The 20,846-nt window shown below is 47.1% G+C and overlaps 2 protein-coding genes across 12 annotated transcripts in view; one reads left to right on the top strand and one right to left on the bottom strand.

Annotated features, from left to right (window-relative positions):
- The window catches only part of LOC5667093 (supervillin), a 205,880-nt gene that overhangs the window by 120,038 nt on the left and 64,996 nt on the right, over positions 1-20,846 (top strand). The gene's annotated exons all lie outside the window — the stretch shown is intronic.
- On the bottom strand, positions 19,849-20,836 carry LOC133391145 (uncharacterized). Its single transcript, XM_061642296.1, has one exon. It carries the CDS (start codon positions 20,633-20,635, stop codon positions 19,979-19,981), a length of 657 nt encoding a protein of 218 aa, XP_061498280.1. The 5' UTR covers positions 20,636-20,836; the 3' UTR covers positions 19,849-19,978.

The raw sequence follows: 20,846 nt of genomic DNA, 5'->3' as shown, positions 1-20,846 counted from the left end.
TCTTTGGGTTGGTTCACCGCGCCGTCCCTCGCGAAAACGTAAAGGTGAATGCATTTTGCTGCGCACGGTGGTGCAAATTTTGCGCACAAGGTCTTCCGCGTGTGTGACCTCTAGGCCCGGTTTTGGTTGGCCCCGGGTCCGTTTATGCGTCGTGAATCCTGTTTTGTGCGAGGTGCTGGTTTATGGAGAGAGGAGGGAGACAAGATGCAGCAAAAAAGCTGGAGGAGATTTACAAACGAGCATTGTTTTCGTGCAGACGTTACCGAATATGGTGCGGCGAGCCGGATGGTGGCATAGGAAGAAGAAGAATTGTCTTCGTGACTATCTCTAGCAGGTCCTGGGAGGAGGGGGAGTTGGTCTGGTTTAAGCCGTAGCATAATAAAGATTTGAGTTGAAGCAGCTTGGAAACAGCTTTTTAGAGCAAACTACACAATGGTTCCCAATTTCTAAGCAGTGCAGTGACAGGTATTAGTATTAATAATAGAAAGAGTGTTCTTCCCTTTTTTCTTGGAACGCACCAGACACAATATCTGGCTCAGACGTGTTAAATTATGTATTACTTTGTTCTTTTAAAAACTTTTGAACACGTCGCTGTCTGTGCCGCACGTGCTCACGTTCCCTGCCACGAGAAGGTAGCACACCATCTGCACACCGTGCTAAGCAATTTGGGACAGTCACAAGCGTACGTACGAAAGAGCACACTCAGGACCTATCCTACGCTGGGTCGGATTGTGGCACGTCTTCACCGATGGCAGCATCAATTTTGCCCCTGTGCAGAACTCATCAGACAACGTGTCAGAAGCTTGTTTCACAGCTGAGTACACACTGACACACAGACAGAGAAGGAAAAAAAAACAATTCCATTCCAATGGTTCTCCAAACCGTTGTCTAGATTGTTTCACTTTTCGATTCATCGGTGGGGTGGCAGCATAGAAGCGTCCAGACATATTATCATCGCCAGTGTCATCGTCGTCCCAGACAGAACAAAGTGGAGCACAAAGAACGGTTTCGCAAAAGTTTGGAGGACTCCTTGGAGAGGACTGACGCCAAGTCACGCCGTGAAATTTGGAGCATCCAAAGGTTAGCGGCGGCACCACACGCCAGTATGTTTGAGTTTATTTTTGCAAGCATTGCGGTTTTTCGGTATGCTGAAGAATAGCCTGGGTTTTTGTCCTGAGGAGAGGCAATGTGTAATGGACATTGGGGTGTTGGGTTTGGGGTATGTGAGGAAGAAGGTTCTCATCAGTTCAAAAGTACGCGTGTACCCGTCTTTAATCCCCTGGCCGAAGCCATTGGAATTCAGTATCGTTCGTTGTGCCCCAAAAAACTTAATCCTCTTTTATAAAGACACTTAATTAAAGCTTCTCGCGTGTTGTACACGTTATCTGTTCGCTGTCTGTCCCGATATCCGTTGGAGCACAAATAGCTTGGGCGGATGGTCCCGACCAACCGCAATGGATATCTCGTTAGTGTGTTCTTCGCAACGACTTCTTGGGGGCGAGATAGGAAAAGCAGCTTTTTCCAGTGTTTGGAGCGTTTCACACTTATTTAGGTTGCAGCCACACACACATTTCTTCCGTGCGACACGTCTCCCACGTACATCCCTTGCTACTACCCCTTGCTGGAGTTCCGGTTCACATTTCCTAACCCAAGTGACTGCTGATGTTTCTCCATTCCAGACATAACGTACTCCTTTTCTCCGAGGGGCTGTTGGGATGGGATAAAAAGCCCTCCCGCGTGTCCTGACCCCATTTGCTCGTCTGTCCCGGGAAACGGGTGTGTTGCTAGACGTCGAGACGGTACTCTCCCAGACGGTATCCTTCCGCTAGCACTCACACACACACTCAGCCACAGTTTTCTCCTGCAGCATCCAGTAGAGCAGGTCGTTCTGGGATTGGTTTGGGTTTGGGAGCTTCTGTGTTTCTATCCCCCTCATCCCATCGTACTCTGCAGCAAATGACGTTGTGGAAGTTTTGTCGCAGACTCATTTTTCATTCACTGATTACATCCCACAGCGCGAGGGATGGATGCAGCGCACCAAGCGAGAAGTTCTCGAAGGTTTTGTTTGCTTTGCTGCGACCATTCCTATCGCGTTGCGTTTTGTTCCACCGAAGTTCTTTTAGTTTTTCCTCCCCCTGGGTAGGTTTGAGTGTTATAAATAAAATTTCCTTCCCGTTGCAGCACAGCAGTACTTTCCATTCCAGGTGGAAAAAGAAGGAATCGATTCAATTAATGATGCACCGTTTACCACCAAGGGAAAAATAATTGGAAGTAGTTGCAGTTCGCTGGAGCCATGATTGCAATGATTGTGTGTTACGCAAACGAGGCAAAAAGGAAAAATAGGGAACGTTGAATAGTTGAAGAGTTGTTTTGTACTCTTGCGAAACGTGGCAGTTAGCTTGCTGCTGGCAGACGAACGAACAAGGGGCAATATTATTTATGATGCAGCCTCAGCAAGTTCCAGTGCCATTCAATGGTCCTGAGAATGCAGTTAGGTCGTTGTGTGTCGTCGTACCGGAAAGGTCGTCCCGGTAGAGTTGTGCAATTTCGTGAAAATAGCAATAATGTGCACAATCTGCTTACGTCGGGGGAGTTACCCCTTTTTCCTTTTGGAATAAACGTGGAATATGTGAAGTGCATGAGGGAGTACTTGAAGCTGGCTGGCTGTAATGATGCAAATATGATTTGAAAAGTTTGCAGTTGCTATTTGATCGTGACTTATGATCAAAAGAAAGAAGCCTAGAATACTTGAATGTGCCTTTTTCTAACGTTTAGAACCTAAGGTATTCTTACCTAACCTGCCAGTGAGTAATGAATACTTCATAATTCTACTCAAACGACTGATCCTAACCCAATTTCTTTCAAGAATCATTCTTCATCTCTAATTAATAGCTTTGTACACAGTCTCGCTATACCCTTTGAGTGCTCCCGAATCGCTGCTAAAGAGCCACTAAATCACATTTCTTGTATTACCCAAAACGGCGCTAATTAGCGCGGTGTAATCCCCACGAAAATAAGCAAACGTTCTGCGTTCCCTCTCTCTTCCTCTCTCTCTCTCCCTACCTTTCTCGATGAGGTCTAATTAATAACAGTATTTACACTGCTAAAACAATCACTCCAGCCTCGGTGTGCCGTTCGAGGGCGTTTCAATTGACAGTCATCAACGCGGGGAAAGGATATTCCATTTTCAGGTTTCCAATTTTGGGGCTACAGCACCAGAGAACCGAAACACGGGTCACGGGCGCGCTCGGTGGAACTGAGTGCCGAATCTAAAAGCCCACGCAACTACGTAACAGGAGAGTGCCAATCCTTGAACAAAAAGTGGGAGTAAACACGAACACTTTTCTAATCAGAATAGGCGTTGTTGTGTGTGTGCTTGTGTATGTGTGGTGTGCCTGAGAGTAACTTGGATAGAACAACCTTCAACAGAGCGCGCCACCTTGGCTTATTTCTTTCCATGCTCCATGCGCCGGGTAGTAGCTATGGTTCTGCCATCAAGAATCGTACGACCGTGGGAGGATTCGCCCAAACCCAAAAACGGTATCAAAAGCCGGCTCTTTCTCGTCTGTGTGTGTATGGGTGTGTGGGATTTGTGGTGTGCGAAAGTCTCGACCGTGACTCATACTTTCGACGCGACACAAAATGAAACAAATTCTTGCAGAAATCGCATCCACACGACGTCGTCGTCTCCCTGTGTATGCGCCTCCCCCTAGCCTAAGGTGTAGAGCGTGGTTAAAGTAGGTTAAGGATGTCCGTTTTTCCTATCGCCTACCCACACATTCCTGCTCTTGTCTATGTAAAAGGAAAAAGGAGCTTTCATGATGATGATGATGATGATGATGATGATGATTGTCATGAGGAAAAAGCAAACCACGCGAAGAAAGGGTCCTCCTCTGGGGAATGTGCGAAAAGGCGCAAAATCTAGAACAATGCTATTAACTTGGGTCGGTCGGTTATTTGATGCTTGCCGGGGCCCGATTATTACTATCATGCGTGACAAGGTCAGGAATGAAGAAAATGTCGCCCCCGATGAGTGGGTTGAATGGAATATTTGCGAAAGCGATGAATGGTTTCGATAGAGCGGAAGGTTTTTTTTGGTAAATTTTGGTCATTAAAATTGCTGATAAAGCTCTTACACACACCGACACAGTAGAGACAGATTTGTGTAAATGTTACCAGACGAACGAGCGTGTCACTTGTCGATGGCAACCGTTTTTGTTTGCATTTCGGAGCTTATTAGGTTACCAGATATCATGACAACTCCATCTTTTCCATTCTAAAACAAGGGGGGAGAGAGAGAGTGTGAGGTATTCCATAAAACGTGATTCAGTCGTCCGTAAACGCGAAAATTCCAAATGGACTCACGTTTTTATGCACTCGTAAAACACATCGCGCGGCACCCTTCAAAACCCCTAGCAGACACACAGACACCACACACATCTCGTACATTGTTGTGCCACCGTGATTAGACGCCGGGACTGGTTGGTGGTTGTTGCTCTGGGTGCGCTCCGTGCTCTTGGGAGATCATGTTCATGAATGGGGAGTTGGTTGAACCTGACCTTTTCGGCTTGGTTATGATTGAGGTTTTTTTTTTATTTTGGAGACGTAATGGAACATTGGTGGGTTGGGTTTTTGCGTCTGCTTAGTTGATGATGATGATGTCTGAGGAGGTCTTCTAGGGGTCTATTGCGTTTTAGCATACTGGTGGTGGTGGTAAATGGGAGGGAGAGAGAGATGTTTTGTGCAGATATACGTGTAGTGAAAGGAGCGAAGAAAGCGATTGAATAAATTTCAACGTTATTTAGGTCATGTGCTTCTCGCCATGCTGTGCGGTTGGGTCGGGTTAGGGATGTAGAATTTACGTCGTAGTTCGTGAACCAATGCGCTCTTAAAGCTCCGGTCATTCTCCAGTGTCAATCATGCTCCAATATCATGTAGATAGGATGGTTTGTCTTGCTGCAAAAGCTTCTTACTACTAGTCTAGGGCGAGAATTTTTCCGCAATCCTGAACTTCAACTTGGTTGAACTCCGCTATACTTAGTCGTTGGGAGTTCACTTCGTGTAGAGGCACTTTACCAACTAGCTGAAAGTAAATTAAGGTCACTCATTGGAGCAAAGCGCATGAAGTAAAGCGAAGCAGACGGTGTTGTAAGTTATCATCCTCAAAGATGCATCGGAGATGGCACCGTTGGGTACACCGTGAACGATAAAGTTCGTCTACTGCTTTGAACCTGTGACACAAGGGAACCGTTTTGCCCAGGACATTCTTAGTGGCGGTAACTCTCTTTAGTATCTAGGTCAGTAATTACTTGCTTCTTACCCCACAGCTCCGGCACAAGAATGGATGGTGGTGCCGTAAAGGAAATTTATGCTTATTTGATTTTTAACCTGCCGGAGAGCGTCTCAGGTGAAAGTGTTTGCACATATCCCAACCAAAACACACACACACACACACACAGTGAGTTGCTTAAGCTTCTCCGAGGGGAGCTTTGAATAACTGCAATGTGTGAAAATTTGCTAACCACACTGTGTGAGTGTCCGGTTTGCGATATTGGTTAGGTCCGTTTTCACTTTCCTGCTGCAATAGCAATGCACTGGTCGCGCAAGACACATCCTACTAGCGTTAATGGCAAGCTTCCCGGTTTTGTCGCTTCGTCGGCTGGAGGGAGCAACTTCCGATGCATTATTACTTGCTACCAGGGTTGGGTCGATGGAAAGGTGGGCAAAAATGATGCTGCCACCACGCGCACCACGTTTTGTCACAGCCGGCCCCCCAGGAAGGAAGAAAGCGCTCTCTCGGACGTTCATATCTCGAAGGCGTAACTCTCACCTCACCTCACGGGCCTGCAAATAGCCAGCCAGCAAGCCGATGGGAGAGAAAGAAGCAAAAAACTAATTGATAAATAATTTACCGCATTTTATCGCAAACCGAGCCTAATTAGATCGAACAATTTACGGCCGATCGTGACGGCGCGATAAAGAGGATGGGGACAAAAAAGGATGGGCACTTTTGGATGCCATGATCTCTTGTGTGCTTTGGTGTGCTCGCCATCGTCATAGTGTTTGAGGTTACGCGAACCATTCCACCGGTGGAAAAGCTGTCGACAGAAGATCAAGATTAGACGCCTATCACGTCCGGTCCTGCATAGGTGCGCTTAGGTGTGCTCGCCTATCTCGCTCCGAACCATCGGCCATGTTTCTAGAGTGCTGCCCTCTGGCGGTGATTGGGCAAATGAGCAAAAGGAGATCTGACGGCGAACCCTTCTCTCGGGTGCTTAAAAGCATCTCGAATCGAACGTCCAATTGGTGTGCCCCCGGAAGTGGATTAGGGATAAGGCGTGTGTGTGTGTGTGTATTTGTGCGTGTTACTTAATCATTTCTACGGAAGCGTTTGCTACGAGCATATTCGTATGTGCGTTTCAATAATTACTGCTGGGAGGTGTATTTTCGCTCCTCCCCGATGCATTGATGCATATTGAAGGGGGTTTGGAAAATGAAACTGCGCTGCAAGTGTTGTAGCAATTATTAAATGTCATCTTATCGAACCAGGTTTTTATAGCAAGTGAAAGTAAAGCCGGTGAAAAGTGTGTGTGTGTGTGTTAGAAAAAGGCGGGTTTTTTTTTATTGGAGATGTAATTTTTTATGTGTTAGTTGTTTGTGTCGCTGTGGCATCATGTGGTGCCATAACAGAGTTTGTTGTTTGTGTCCGCAGGGCTCAGTGAATGAACTTAAGGATGATGGTTTTGTGACATTCTTTTTGCCAATGTTTTGTCTAATTGCTTCAACGTACACTAATGATTTCCCAACTAATTGAAAAGCGCGACAACGATGTGGTTATAAAATATTTCCCATTACACAATTCACTCCTTTAGCCACTCGGTGCTGACACACACGCGCGTATTGCTTCACGCTTAAAGCTAAATCACTCAAGGGCTACACAACTACCCTCCTGTGGTGGGTCTGCGCCGGACCTTAACAGTGGCATTCGGTGGCGCTTTAAAAATGATAGCCGGCCACCACAAAAAGAAAAAACAAAACAAAAGAAGCATTGGAAAACAAAACAACATTTACACAGTAACCAACAGACAGCAACAACAGCCTTGCCTTGCCTGGTGGCTCTTCTCAAATCGTATTGGAGCTCCGTTTAGCAATACAATGATATTGGCAAAGAAGCAGAAGGGTGCTGCTGCTGCTCGTTTAATTTTCCCAGCGTGTGTGTTGCATGCCCGTGGGGCACTCTCCATCCAACGGGGTGCAAACAAATAGAAGAAACCAACAGCCAAGTAAATAGAGGGGCTCGTGCGCACAGCAGCAGTTCACCCATTTCCCGCCGATCGCTGCCGGTGTGACGCAGTGTGAAGCAATAGAAGTGTAACGATGGAGCGCACGGTGCTTGTGAAGTGACCGAATCGCGATTGAATCGCGCGTACACAGTCTCGAAGACGCTGATAGCGACCCAGTTTTGGGGTTTCGGGAGAAGATGATGGTGATGGTGCGGGGAGAAGGGTTATGAAATTAAATTTATCGTTTATCATAAAACGGGCGCTCTCTGCCGAGGTCGTCGCGATCCTCCCACGGCTCTGTGAAGACGATTTTTTTTTTTGGTGTGGCGATCGATGTTGTTGCATTGTTACCATTTTAACACCGTTGCAATCAAGTGCAAGTGGTTGTAAATGCGTTCATTATTTAAAAAGTGAAACGATGAATTGGGCAACAGCAAGGGGAGGAATTTATTTGGCGTGTCACTTTGGGGTGAGTGATTTTGAAAAGGAAAACCCAACCCCGCCGGGCCGACACCGGTTGACGAAAAGCTCATAAAAGGTGATAAATCCAAGCGGGGGTTTTCTTTACAGAATTGCATACAGCAAATCTGATATCTCCCACCAGATCGCATCGATGCATCCGAAGGCTTGGAAGAGAAGGCAAACCGACGATCCGCTAGCAGGCAAAATATAGTTCAATGGGTCGGACACTTCCCTCGCAAGCAGAGCGGTCTTGATAAATCGAGTGAAGCGCAAATGTGTGTGAACGCTTCGGTTGGGTTGGTTTTGGTTTCGTTGCTGCTAGCTGCAATTAATCACGCAACGATTTAGTGGTGTTTCCGCTGTATCTCTATAGGCACACGATGCATTTAGAGCAACGCACCTGGTACAGTTGGAAATAGCTTTCTCAAGATGAATGTGTGTGCACTTTCGATGGAAGGTAGTGGACATGTTCTTTGCAAACATCTATATATTTTTGTGAATTATTCATCTATTGAAAATGTTTGTTTGAGCGAAGTTTTTGAAAAATATATACGAATAATTGATATTTCTCCACATCACGTAACAAATTAAAAATGATTATTATTTTGCCTCACACTTGTGCTAGACACACACGCAACCTCCAAACAAATTATGCGAATTATATGCATCAAACTATGATAACTATAACGTGTACCACCTACAACAACAGCAGGTCTCGAGACCTAAACGTAACCACGAAATGAAACGGCGAAAATTGCAGCTTATGGAAAGCTATGCAAAGCTTCAACTGGCGTGCCCTCACGGGTTTGTGTACATCGCCGGCGACCGCGGTGAGCTCTTATACATTTATCAGCATTTAATAATTTAAATAATTCCACCTTTTGCCCCACAACAACAACAACAACAGCGCAAGGTTTCACTTTTTCAGGTTGATTTTTATCGAATAAGATCGTTTCGAAACCGTTTCATCCGTCCCTCGGTCCGTCCGTCCATGCTTTATGTTATCCAATCTTTTCTTTTGGCTTAAGCATTACGCATTTCTTCGCTCTCTCGACCCTCCCTCAGTTGCTCTGGTACTAATTGATGAGACTCGAGTGATAAATAACTGCCATCTGCAGCAGACGTGCCTTCGGGGCGGGATGGTTACACAGCCTGGAAGGCGCGTTTGGTTCGCTTTACTACGCTAATCATTATCACCAACCAAACACATACACACAACAGTATACACAAACGTGTGTTGCAATCGATTCGACCGGCATCGGTGTGTGCCCCTGCTGCATCTGCATCTTTCACCTGCAGCAATATTGACGGGATGCAATTAAAATGCAACCGGACAGAGATGAATTGTGTGCGGCGGTGTGTTGTGTCCTCTGTGATCTGAGATGGTGTTTGTGTTTATGTATACCGTCTGCTTGCTGTTTGGATTTATGGCAGAAGACACCGAGAAGTTGAGGGGGCAGTGTCAGTGTCCGTCAATCGATCGTCTTTGTGGCTAAGCTCAGCCGCCGGCAGAACGGTTTTGTGTGATTGCTCGATATTAATCAAACGCGCAAACTGACGGAGACGGTGGGACGTTGCCAAGAGGAGGGATACCCTGTGTCCACAAAGCAACAAAGCGGCGGCCAGCCTTCTTCGGGTCAGTGGCAGTGTGTGTGGCGACAAAGAAGCAGCAACCGAGATGGGTGTGTTGTTGGTGTTAATAATGTTGCTGCTAGAAGTTGTGTGACATTGTATGCAAACGGGAGGGAGCTAAGACGGGAGGAGAGACTAGACCGGTTAGATGCACTTGAACCCATGATACGCATTCAAGGGGATGGTGTTAGAGGGACTGCTGCTTGATTATGCGGCATTCAGGAGCAGCTGGGCTGATGAGTGTTGCTGGACGCGTTTCCTCCAGCATTTCTCAACAATGTCCGGCAGAGCGTCTTATCAGCGTCTGGGCGTGTTGTTGTGCGCTCGAGGGGCTGGCTATTTGTGTATTGCGTGATTGATAGTTTTATTGATAGAATGGTGTATGTTGTTGTTGGAGGGGAAGATGCAATAGTTTTGTGAGTCAGCTGGCTTTAAGAGCATTTCCGACATACTAAACGCGTGGTGTCGTATCTATTGAATATAGTGATGGGTCAAGATGGCAAAATCTGGAGTCGTCTTCGATCCGACTTCGAAAACTTCGGATCCGGAAGGTAGTTCCGCTCAGCATTATCTGGAGCGGTTTGGAATCGTCTGGAGTCGTCTGGAATTGGCCAGAGTCGTTGGGTGTAATCCGGAGTCGTCCGGAGTCGTTGTCTGGGGTCATTTGGAGTCGATGTCTTCCGGAATTACCCGGAGTTGTCCGTATTCATCAGGAATTATCTGGAGTCATCTGGATTCTTTCGAATTAGTCCCGAGTCATCCGGAGTCGTCTGGAGTCAATGTCTTCTGGAATTGGAGACGTTCGGAGTCATCCGGAGTCGTCTGGAGTCGATGTCTTCTGGAGTTGGTGTCGTTCGGAGTCATCAAGAGTCATCAGGAGTTGTCTGAAGTCGATGCCTTCCTTAGTTGGAGTCGTCTTATGTCATGAGGAGCCATCCGGTGTCATCAGGACTCATCTGGAGTAGTCTCCAGACAGCTCGGGACGACTCTGTATGACTCCGGACGACTCCGACTCCGGGTGGATCTAGTGGTACCGATTTTCCCGGCATCGGAATCGGACTAACAATATCCGGAGTCTGATCGGAGTGGAGGATCCGCTCCAGATAGCGTACCACTAGTTGGCTACAGATAAGAGTTGAAGTGCAGCTTAACTAGTAATAGAGGGAAGACAAACAGTCTGAATTTGATACATTGCACTAGAAGAAATCCGCTTTAGGATTAGTACATTTTTTTACATAATTTTTATCTTACAACCCACGAAAAATTAAGAATGTGACATAACGCTAACCATGTCATGCTAATGATACCGGACAACCAACCTTATTAGCCCAAACAAATCTGAACTGTACGTGACAGTCAAATTGACAGCGAAGCTACGCTTACAGTTCAATTATAAACACTCAAATTGTTAACTTATGCAAACCAGTGAAGCACATCGTGCCCAAACATAAAAAAGCAAACCCTCCAATCGTCTGTCCCAGTAGTAGTAGTAGTCGTACATCAGTTCATTCCAGATTGTCAATCAAATGCCGACTACAAAAGCAAGCCCTACAATAATGCGGCTGAGCATAATCACAGCCCATAATCATCGGCCCACAAACCCACACACACACACACATATGAACGCCCGCTCAAGTTGTTGTCATGACAACGCGTTGTGATTGATGCGATTATGATGAAGGGCCCCACGCGCTCGTTTGTGTGAGTGTGTGTGTGTGTGCTTCTCATCGGCTTGGTTGGGTTGGCGTGTTGGGGGGAGCAACGGGCGCCCCCCGATTTAAGGGCGTTTAAGAGCTGTCATTTCACCACCGTCTGCTGAGTTAAACAACCTTTAGCAGATGAGGAAGCTGCGCAACAAACGCACGCACGCACACCCAACGAAGGAGCGCACGAAGGGTTTTGCAGAGTGTGTGGTGGTGATGCGGGTGACTGATTTACGATTGCCCAATTTCAAGTGCAACAGAAGCAACAAAAAGCCCTCCTCTCGTGTGCACACATTCACAGTTTTGTTTTGTTTTATCTTGGCGGTGTGCCGCGCGCGCTCACGAATCCCGCCGCGCGCGTAATCGTATAAACTGCGCAATGCACAACCGCACCAAGGGGGAGATGGTTGTGATCCGCGTGGTTCTCTGCGGGGTTCATATGCGTATCTTTCGTTAAGCAAAAAAAGAAAACAAAAAGAAGATTGTACCATATGAGATGCATTATGTGTCGTCTTGTGCGTCTTGCGCGCGGCATGTTTCCCAACTAAGTTATCTTCTTGGGCACACGATGTGGCGCACGATCGCCGAGAACTTTATGGAGCAACCGCGGTGCAAATAATATGCATCAAGTGGTAAATTGAGTTTTTGCGAAATTTGTATTGCGAGCCGTCGTGCTGGCCGCTGCAATGTTGCAGAGTAGTCGGTCGAGATGATACGCGATGGGGAGATAAGCGGTGAGATTTATCTTCGGACGCTGCAGTAAGTTGACATTTCGTTAGATGTGCTAGGAGCGGAATGTGGTTGGAATGTGTGTGTGCTTAAGTAACTCTGTGGGTACGCGCGGCTACCCAGAAAAGAAGAACAAGTTATGGAACAATCGAGCTCTTAATTTCTGGAGAAACTCCTCAGCCCAGTGCACCCTTAATTCACTAGGCAAATTTCATAATTAGTACAGACCGGTCGGTCGCATGCTTGCAGGTCCTTCGCGTCCAAAGCAAATTAGTAGCAAGATTCACCGTGCTACTACCGCTGCCCATTAAATTAGTCTCAATTTGCATTGCCTCACGTGCGGCAAACGTGCGCGCACACGGGGGTCGTTAGAGGTGCGCACCCCAACGTCTTGAAGGATTCTCGCCGTGCTGTGCTCGTAAAGACAAAGAACGAAGTTCTTTTTTTTGCAGAAAGAGACTCGTCAAATCCCCCCGGGGCCATTGGCATTCGCGTGCAAAATCGACCCGTTCACGTTTCTGTGCATGGTGCTGCGAGCAGTGCTTAGGGCTGTGTGAAACGGAAGAGACGCGTCTGCTTTAGGGTCGACGGTAAATTGGATCAGCAGCGTAGCGTGGTCAGTGTGTGAACAACTGGACAACTTATGACAGGCCGTGTGGTGTGCAGCTTGACGACGTGTATGACAAGTGTAACTTCCGTGACTACCGTAGATCCTACCTAAATGTCTAGACGAGCATTTAGAGGTTTTGGTGTGGTGTGGTCGCTTTCAACTCTAATCGCCTTTAATTATTGACCAAAATGGATGTTCTTTTTGCACAAGTCGCATTCATGTCGCAAGATTAGGGTTTTGGGGACACTTCAAAGAGGGTTGATAAATGTGTATTAATAATAGAGGAATGTCTGTACACTCCTGTACGTCATCTTTCTATCGAACGAGCGTGTGTTGTAAACAATTTTCCGTCGTTTCCTTGCTTGCTGTCATACTGGTGTAGAATGGTGTTTACCACACGATCGCAATAAGGAATCTGCGGCACATTTTCCACCACCGTGGTTGTGAAACGCGAGCGCTGGCTGGCTGGCTGGTGCAGCGGGAGGTCTGGTGAGCGCCCTCGTGACCTTGCTGCTGTTTGTATACGTCGTCGTCGACGTCGGAATATGGATGGTGTGCAGAATTTGTGCATCGAAACGCATGATGAGCTAATGGCGGGGTATGGGAAATTAAAATGAATCGACACACAAGATGATGAAAACATCACACAAACTAACATATGGGGAAAATTAATTACTACACCAACGAGTTGGTGGTCAATGAGCACCTCAAAGAATGGCTTGTTTTTATGACGATGTGTGTTGTGGTTGGCTCCCAATCTTTGCCATTCGATCAGTGATCGCTTCCGGCGCACTGACGATCAAAGTGCAGAGCAACACGACGACCCAAGCGTGCGTTTTCCGGTCTTGGTGGCCATCTCTTGGCCACCGAAAAACAGCCACAAACGACCTTGAGAATATGTTTTTGTTTTGTTTTTTTCTCGTTGGCCGACCGTGCAGCCAAAGTGCCTTGTAATCAATTTGAGGCCGTTTATATCCGACGGAAAACATCAACACACAAAGCGTGTCCTTTTGTTTTTGGTTCGGGCGTTGTCTGCTGACCCACCGAGTGTCACTTTTGAGTGGAAGTGATTAATTATTGTGATTACTTCCGTCGGTGATTTTCCGCGCCTGTGAGCGTGCATTCCTTCCACCGAAGAGCGTGTTTCGCCCCCTGTTTTCCATTACATTGCGTATGGCTTCGTTGTCTGTGTGACGCACCAACTTTGTTAAAGGACGCCGTTGCGTAGAACCGCTTCGATAATGAAATGTAAATCCCCATCTGTGGCTTCTCTCTAGATGTTTAACTGCTTGTCGAATCAAATTCGCCTTAAAGTATGCAATTCGCATTACAAAACTGCTCTAATTCGGTTTTGATGTCGCGTTTTGCGGTGCGTTAAGTGATGTTTCGTGCTGTAAAGAGTGGCTCATTTTAAAAATTGCGATTTTTCCAGACCTCCCGCCTCAATATTTGTCCACCGTACACGCGTATTACGCTATCAAAATTGTCGTAATGATTTTGTTCGGTGGTTTTGTGGCTCGAGTTGGTTTTTCGCTTGCCAGCCACTTACCGGGGACCTATTTTTCTCTCTCTCTCTCTATAATTTATCGCTTCTGTTTGAGAGTGTGCGAGCGTGTGTATGTGTGTGGGGGTTGGTTTTTTTCAGAAACTTTTCGCATGGGTTCGCCCGCAAACGCCGGCCGTCGTCGCTGCCTTCTGTGTGGTGTACGGCTGCCGGGGGGCGGCATACATCGGTGGCAAATTGTTTTAATTTTCCGCCCCAAACCGTCGGGGCCACTGAACAAAGCGACATAAAAAAATGCTGCGCTGTATCCAACAAGCGTGTAGCAAAAATGCTGCTAAATCCAAAAAAGAAAAAGTGTAACCGCGTCCGTCCGATACGGCGATCGCGCGCACCTCGCAAATGGGAGAATCCTCCAGCATTTGGAAGGTTGCCGTTGTTCCGCGGCGGTGGTTTAGTTTTGTCGCCACGGTGTTGCGTACCGATCTCACTGATCTGTGGCCTGTGTGAGTGTGCCTGTGTGCGTGTGTGTGTTGGGCATTAAGAGGAGGAAATTCTCCATCAACACTTTGTGCGTTGTGTGTCCTCGCTGTATTTTGGCACCCTTGCTTCAGAAGAAGAAGAGCTAAGGCCAAAGAACGCGTGTGTTTCTGTGCTGCGCGTTTGGAAGTTTACGGTCAGATTTCGGCAGTAGTATTATATTCTCGTGCTGACACGACGGTGTGGTGGATCTGTTGAGCGTCACAGGACAATTGTGACGCTTTATCACGATTTGCACGCCATTTTTGTTTAGTGTTGTCGGCGTTGTGTGATACGATATCGGAGCAGCTTCGGATATTCGTGAGCACGAGAGAGCGAAAGTCATTCATTCGGACTGGTTTTGGTAAGTGGGTTCTATTGGGTTGGGTTACCACTTTTCATCAAGAATGTCTAGGCATCTTTGTAAACTTCAATGTAAACAATAGGTGAGGTCAAACAATGTTTGAGTTACTCCTGCAGCGCCACGACCTATTGCATCAGCAAGCTACGTCAAATATGAAGTCTTCCGGGTTGTACAAACTTCGAGAAGTATCCACCACAAAACTCCCGTTTTGTTCTGAAAGTGAAGGGAAGTTCTTCCTCAGGGGGTGTTGCCGGAACACCCGACAAGAACCTGTCGAAGACTCGTCAATCTGGCTACTTACCGTAGGCAGCCTTCAAAACATTTAGATTACATTTTTGAAGTATAAAGTTGATGACGTGGTTCCGGCCATTACCCACCGGTTGACTGACCACCGAGTGGATATGGAGCATACACGAAGCTCCAAGAAGGTTTTGCTGGTATGTTGTAGTAATCGTTCCTCATCCCAAAAAAAAAAAAAAATGCTCTGAGACGCATCAACCGAATCCACCCCATCTGATTCTGGTTTAAATCGGTTTGTTTTGATATTTTTTGGGGAACTCTCATGGGCGAAGAAGCGTACACAGCTGTGTTGACCCCAGGTTTAATCGAAATGTGCTCGTCCAGTTTTTTATCGATTGTGGAATTTTCATTTAATTTTCCTGTCATAAACAACAACGCCAACGTACGATGTGCGTGAACCCACCAATCGGCGGGCCATGACCGGGCCGTGGGTATGGAAATGATGGATTTCCTCATCGAACGAACCACCCGCTCGAGTCGGTGTCAATCAACGGTGGGGCAGCATTTAAATGTCGAGATGGCCTCAAAAATTTGTTGATTTGAACTGGGCTATGAAAATGGAACGGTCGATGGCCAGAAAATGATACAAGTGGAGTCGTAAAACACAGCAAGCGTTTTGTGGAGTAGATTGGGCTACTGAGGAAGTCGAGTAATCACGCGATGACAAAAGAGCGTTGATGAGCATTGAAAGTGTGCTTGATTGTAATTAATAAATATCGATCGTCTTCCGGCTTATCAGAATTATGGCAAAATATTAACAACATATGAACAACTTCAACTCCAACTGAAAACTACGAGGAATTCAATGCTAGTCCCTTTTGCTCCATTCAGATGAAACTTGGAGCATAATCTGCATCCTTTTCAAGATGTTTGAACTTGACCTTCAAGGAACATATTCTGCTCCGGATCCAATTCGAAAGTCTTTGACGTCGTTCCGCTTTTGCGAACAGAACACGTGTTTTCCGTTTTCATTCCACTTACGAGACATGTGCCCGTACATAAAACCTCGGTCAGGGAAAGCAACAGTTTCCTCGTGATACAGAGAAGACGACCATCATACACAAACTCTCATGGCGGAGAATGAATGGTTGGAGAAAATGAATGCGCGCACGTGTGGCGCGTGGCATGGTGGAAAACTGTTGCATTTCGAAGCGGTAACGGGTCGAATCAATCTTTAAAATTCCTGATGGGTGAATGAAACACTCTTTAACATCTCTATTTGACATCTCTATTTTGGAACCCTTTGGATTTGCTGAACGTGCCCTAAATAAAACTTTGCTCGCTCGATTATCATCGAACGTTAATTGGTACATTATAATAAAGACATGTTTACAAGATCTGTTGAGCCCGTTGATCGGTTGTCGGCATGCGGTGGAATGTAGAACATAACCCGAGGGCAATAATATTTTACTGCTTTTGCAACAACGACAAATGAGAAATGGGACACACAACTACAAGCGCAAGCTCTCTGCGGGGGGCACCTGTTCCGCGTGCGCCAGAAATTGCACCAGACCCGATGTCACGTTTGGATTAAGCCGGAAAATAAAACTCCATGCTAAAGTGTAACACCAAGTGCAACAGGCCGTAGAACTTTGATCCGTGGCAGGAGATACAAAAGTGAATGGTTAATCTAAATCATTTTACTGCTCCATTCTAAATCGATCGCAATCAATCGGGGCGCGGGACATTGCATCTGAGGGGAGGAGGATGGTTTGGGGGTAGTCGAGTGGCACGACTTCACATAAATCATCACAGCATTCCCCCGTCCGTCCGTGTGTGTGTGTTGGTGCAGCTTTTGCATTTAACACGAACTTGGCACGAAGACAGCGCCGCCGTCGCCGCCGGTAAGGCTCAGACCGTGCCAGGTGTACCTCAGTCTTCAGCCGAGACTTGGTAGTAGTAATTTTAGATGCAAAGCGCGCAGGCTGACTGGCGTGCGACTACTGGGAGGAAGTCGGTGTCAAGTGTAGGATTTAAGCGTGTGAGAGGTGGGTGATGATATGGGTTTCTTCAAAAATGTTGGTACACATTTTTTTCGGCTGTGTTGACGGGGGAGCGATCGATGTAAACCAATGAGAAAGCATGTGATGTGTGACGAGACATACATTGCGTATACTCTGGTCAGGGTGCTTTTGGTACACTTTGCCCCCGAGTATCGATTATAGCTTATGTGCAATGGGAATGAGAGTGATGGGGGGTGTGTTTTCTTTTTTAAAGCTTCACAATCATGAGGATTATTAGCTCTGCCATTGCTTTCGCTTACCGGCCAGCCGGGGGTAGAAGCGAACCAAGCGAGGATTAGTACCCAGGGATTGTGGGTTTTTTGTTGCTTTACGTTCTGATGTAATTCTAGAAGGGATTAAATGTGTTGCCGAGCAGGGGGGAAATGTGCACTTCGAATCACTGGCAAATGGATTTCAATTTGCTCAATAATATGAAGAAAACAAAGCTAAAGGCACAACGTTGTAGAGAATTATGCAAAACAACGATATCTGGGTTTGATTGATGGAAGTCAACTGGATCGTAACAAATCTATCATAGAAGATGTCCTGCCGCTCGGAATAAGACTTTTCGTATACATTCATCTTTCTGAAATACGCTCTCATCGGATTGTGCGATGTATTGTTCCCTCCTAGTGTCCTTTTTGCGACGACAATCGGAAGCTCATCTGTCATCCAGACACACTCCCCTCGGATCGTACATCAATCTTGCTTAACATGGCTCCATTTGATCGATGTGTCAAACTCGGCAAGTCAATCCGGGGACATCAAAAGCGAACAAATGTGAATCTTTGAATCTCAACACATTTATCATGAGCTGAACGGGGTGGAAGATTGTAATGCAAATCCTGAAGAAAAGAAATCTCCCATAAATTCTACTCCAATGTGACATCCGTAGATCTCAAAGGGCGTCTATTTTACTATTGATAATGCATCATTGGAAGGACTTCAACGGGAATTTGGGGCTTCCAATTTTGGATTTGATTTTGGACGTTAATTGTCTCCAAAGTATAGGACTTGCAATGGACAAAGAAGTCGTACTATAAACACACACTGCCGGGTGACTCATTCGGCAGCTTTTTCGGAGTTTCGGGTCAGTGCGCGGAAGCACCAGCAGTGCCTCTGTCTTATTTTTAGAACAACCCACATATTAACCCACATTTAGTGGGGCTTCGTGGCGGCTAAACTATCGATGAGCAACGTTCGACAAATACGGTCGTTAGTACACTGTTTGGTCGTGTACGCGTGTTAATAAGCCCCAGGTATCGCTGGTTCGGGGACGTTCGAATCGAACTACAACCTCCAACGCGTTCGCCCTGTGGTTTGGAATTGGGTGGTAAAAACCAGAACCTCATCCGTGGGTCGATCACCCGCTGAGAATGCAATTTTTGATAGTGGTAATTAAATGTACCATGCTGCGAGAACGTGGTGAGAGGTGTTGGGTGCAGGTGAGCGCCAGCAAACACATCCCCCGACACTCCGGTTTGGTTTGGACCGAAACAAGGCCAAACAAGATGTCCGTTCACAGCTTGCTACACACGTACTACTCTTGCTACATCAGGCGCAACAGATTCCGGGCCCAACAGGGCTTATTGATTTTCCACCAACGTCCAGCTCTACGTGTCCATTAGACGGGGCTTTTGGGCTTTCAATAAGCGAGCAGCCGGATGGAATACCGATGCATTGGCATAATTCGATATGAATATTGTATTGAGAGAGCTTCAGCCCCGGCAGCCGATGTGTGGTGGTGGTGTGTACTTCATCTACCGTTTTCCCATTCCGACGCACCATCGGTTCACATTGAAATTATTCATTACAAGCATAATTGGCGCGCATAATGCAGGTAATCAGCGTGAATGGTGCGGAATGTTGTTGCTGGCTATTGCGTTGCTGTTCTCATTTGTTGGCGTCCAGAGCGTGGTGGTTCTGGAGGAATTCCAATAAAATATTCTTTCCTTTATGTTTGCACTCTGCACAAGAGATCAAAGTAGAAACTCGATTCTTAGAGGTGTTGTCTAGCACTTTTGTTGGGCACTGTCGGCTGTGTGTGACCCGTTGCGCGCTAGTTCATCAACAAAAAATTGCCGACAGCCGGAAGTGTCTGGCTCACCTTTTTCGCATTAACCTTTACCTCCATCCAATCGCCTACGGGGTTCGCAAAAAAAAAAGAAGAAAATAAGAAACCAAGCCTCCGGGGCTGACGTTCGCGTGCCATTTAAACGCTTCCAAAACCCCGAACCCGGTTGACCTCTTTTGCAGTCGCGCGACTAGAACAGCCCAGCGCCCCCACAAGCAAAACATCGTTAGACAGCGCCCGTTAGCCCTGACACACACACACACAGAGCCGTCGTTGTGTGTGTGTCAGCCGGATGGGATGTGAAGGTCCTGCTTGATCCACTCCTTACCCCATGCCAAGTCGATACCGGATGGCCCCAAAAACGACCCGGGCAGACCCATTCGATTCCACCTACACGCGCGAGACGCGTAAATCCAGTTCGTCATCCGTAGGTTGCCCTTTTTGCAGCAGAAACCAGAAAGAAGGGAGCGGGAGAGAGAGAGAGAGCGAGAAGGTTGATGTGTGGTTTGACTTCTAGTTCGCGCCGTGCAAGTGAGCGACGCCAAGAATGCAGTTTCCTCCGTCGCACGATGCACGTTTATTGACCGGCGCCCGACGCCACGATGCCCCTCACAACACAAACTAGGCTGAGCGCTTCACAGAGTCATTAAGATTTACGAGTCATATAGTAAGGGAGCAGGAAGCAGTTTAATGGGAGAAGTTGATGGCCTACCAACCGTGGTGTACCACTAACGAGGTTTGTGTGATTTACCGAACGATCGTGTGCCCCTCTCAATCGGCTCCAAAGTTGCAGCTCATTCACACATTCTTAACACAGCTCAGCCATTCTTCTTCCGCACTGTCGGTTGTGTTGAAGGAATCGTTCAGCTCCTGCAGTAGCTGCTCAATCTCCTGCAGCTGGTTGAGCTCGATCGTGTCCTCACGGTGCTGCTGAACGTCCTCCTTGTACCGGGCCAGCAGCGCATACAGCCGGAGCAGCTCATCGATAAGATCCTGTGGGAGAGGATCTAGCGTACCTTCTGACTGCTGCTTCTGCTGCTTCATTTCCATCGAGGAGCCGTGCATCGACACACTCTCCCGCAAGCTGGCTTCGATCGGGTTCGGCGCTGCTTTGGGCGTTCTGTGCTTGCCGAAGACGAGCTGCACCAGGGCTTGCACGCAGCGCAGATACGCCACGACAAAGTGTAGCTCGTCGGTGGCGCTGCCGGTGGACGACGACTCGAGGAAATCCACCGCCCACTCGATGCTGTCCGGCGACGCGGTAAAGAACTGCTGCCGAAACGCGTCGAAACAGTGCCAAATGATGCCGATCGTGTGGTCTAGGTGCTGCAGCGCGGTTTGGGGCCGTTCGGCGTGCGGTTCGGGGGTGCATTCGGTGGTGGAAGCGAATGATTCGAGGCTGGATGTGCGGTCACTGGGGCAGACGTCTTGCAGTGGGGATAATTTTGAACCCATGATGGTGTTGAATTTGGAAGAAAAGTAAAACAAAACTGAGAATCGTGCTTTGTGGCTAATGTTTTCTTGAAGTGTTTAGTTCTCAGGTAGCTTTGATGACGTCTTTGAACTGTCACTTCGTTTCTGTGTGTGCCTGGCGCTGTTGGGCAAGTGAAGAATCATCCAAGTAAACTGAGAATAGTGATTGGAAACGTTTTAGTAATTTATTTTT

Source organism: Anopheles gambiae, chromosome 2 (assembly GCF_943734735.2).
Source record: "Anopheles gambiae chromosome 2, idAnoGambNW_F1_1, whole genome shotgun sequence".
In the NCBI taxonomy this organism is placed as follows: Eukaryota; Metazoa; Arthropoda; class Insecta; order Diptera; family Culicidae; genus Anopheles; species Anopheles gambiae.
Note: the sequence above shows the minus strand (reverse complement) of the source record. Positions and strands in the feature narration are given on the sequence as shown.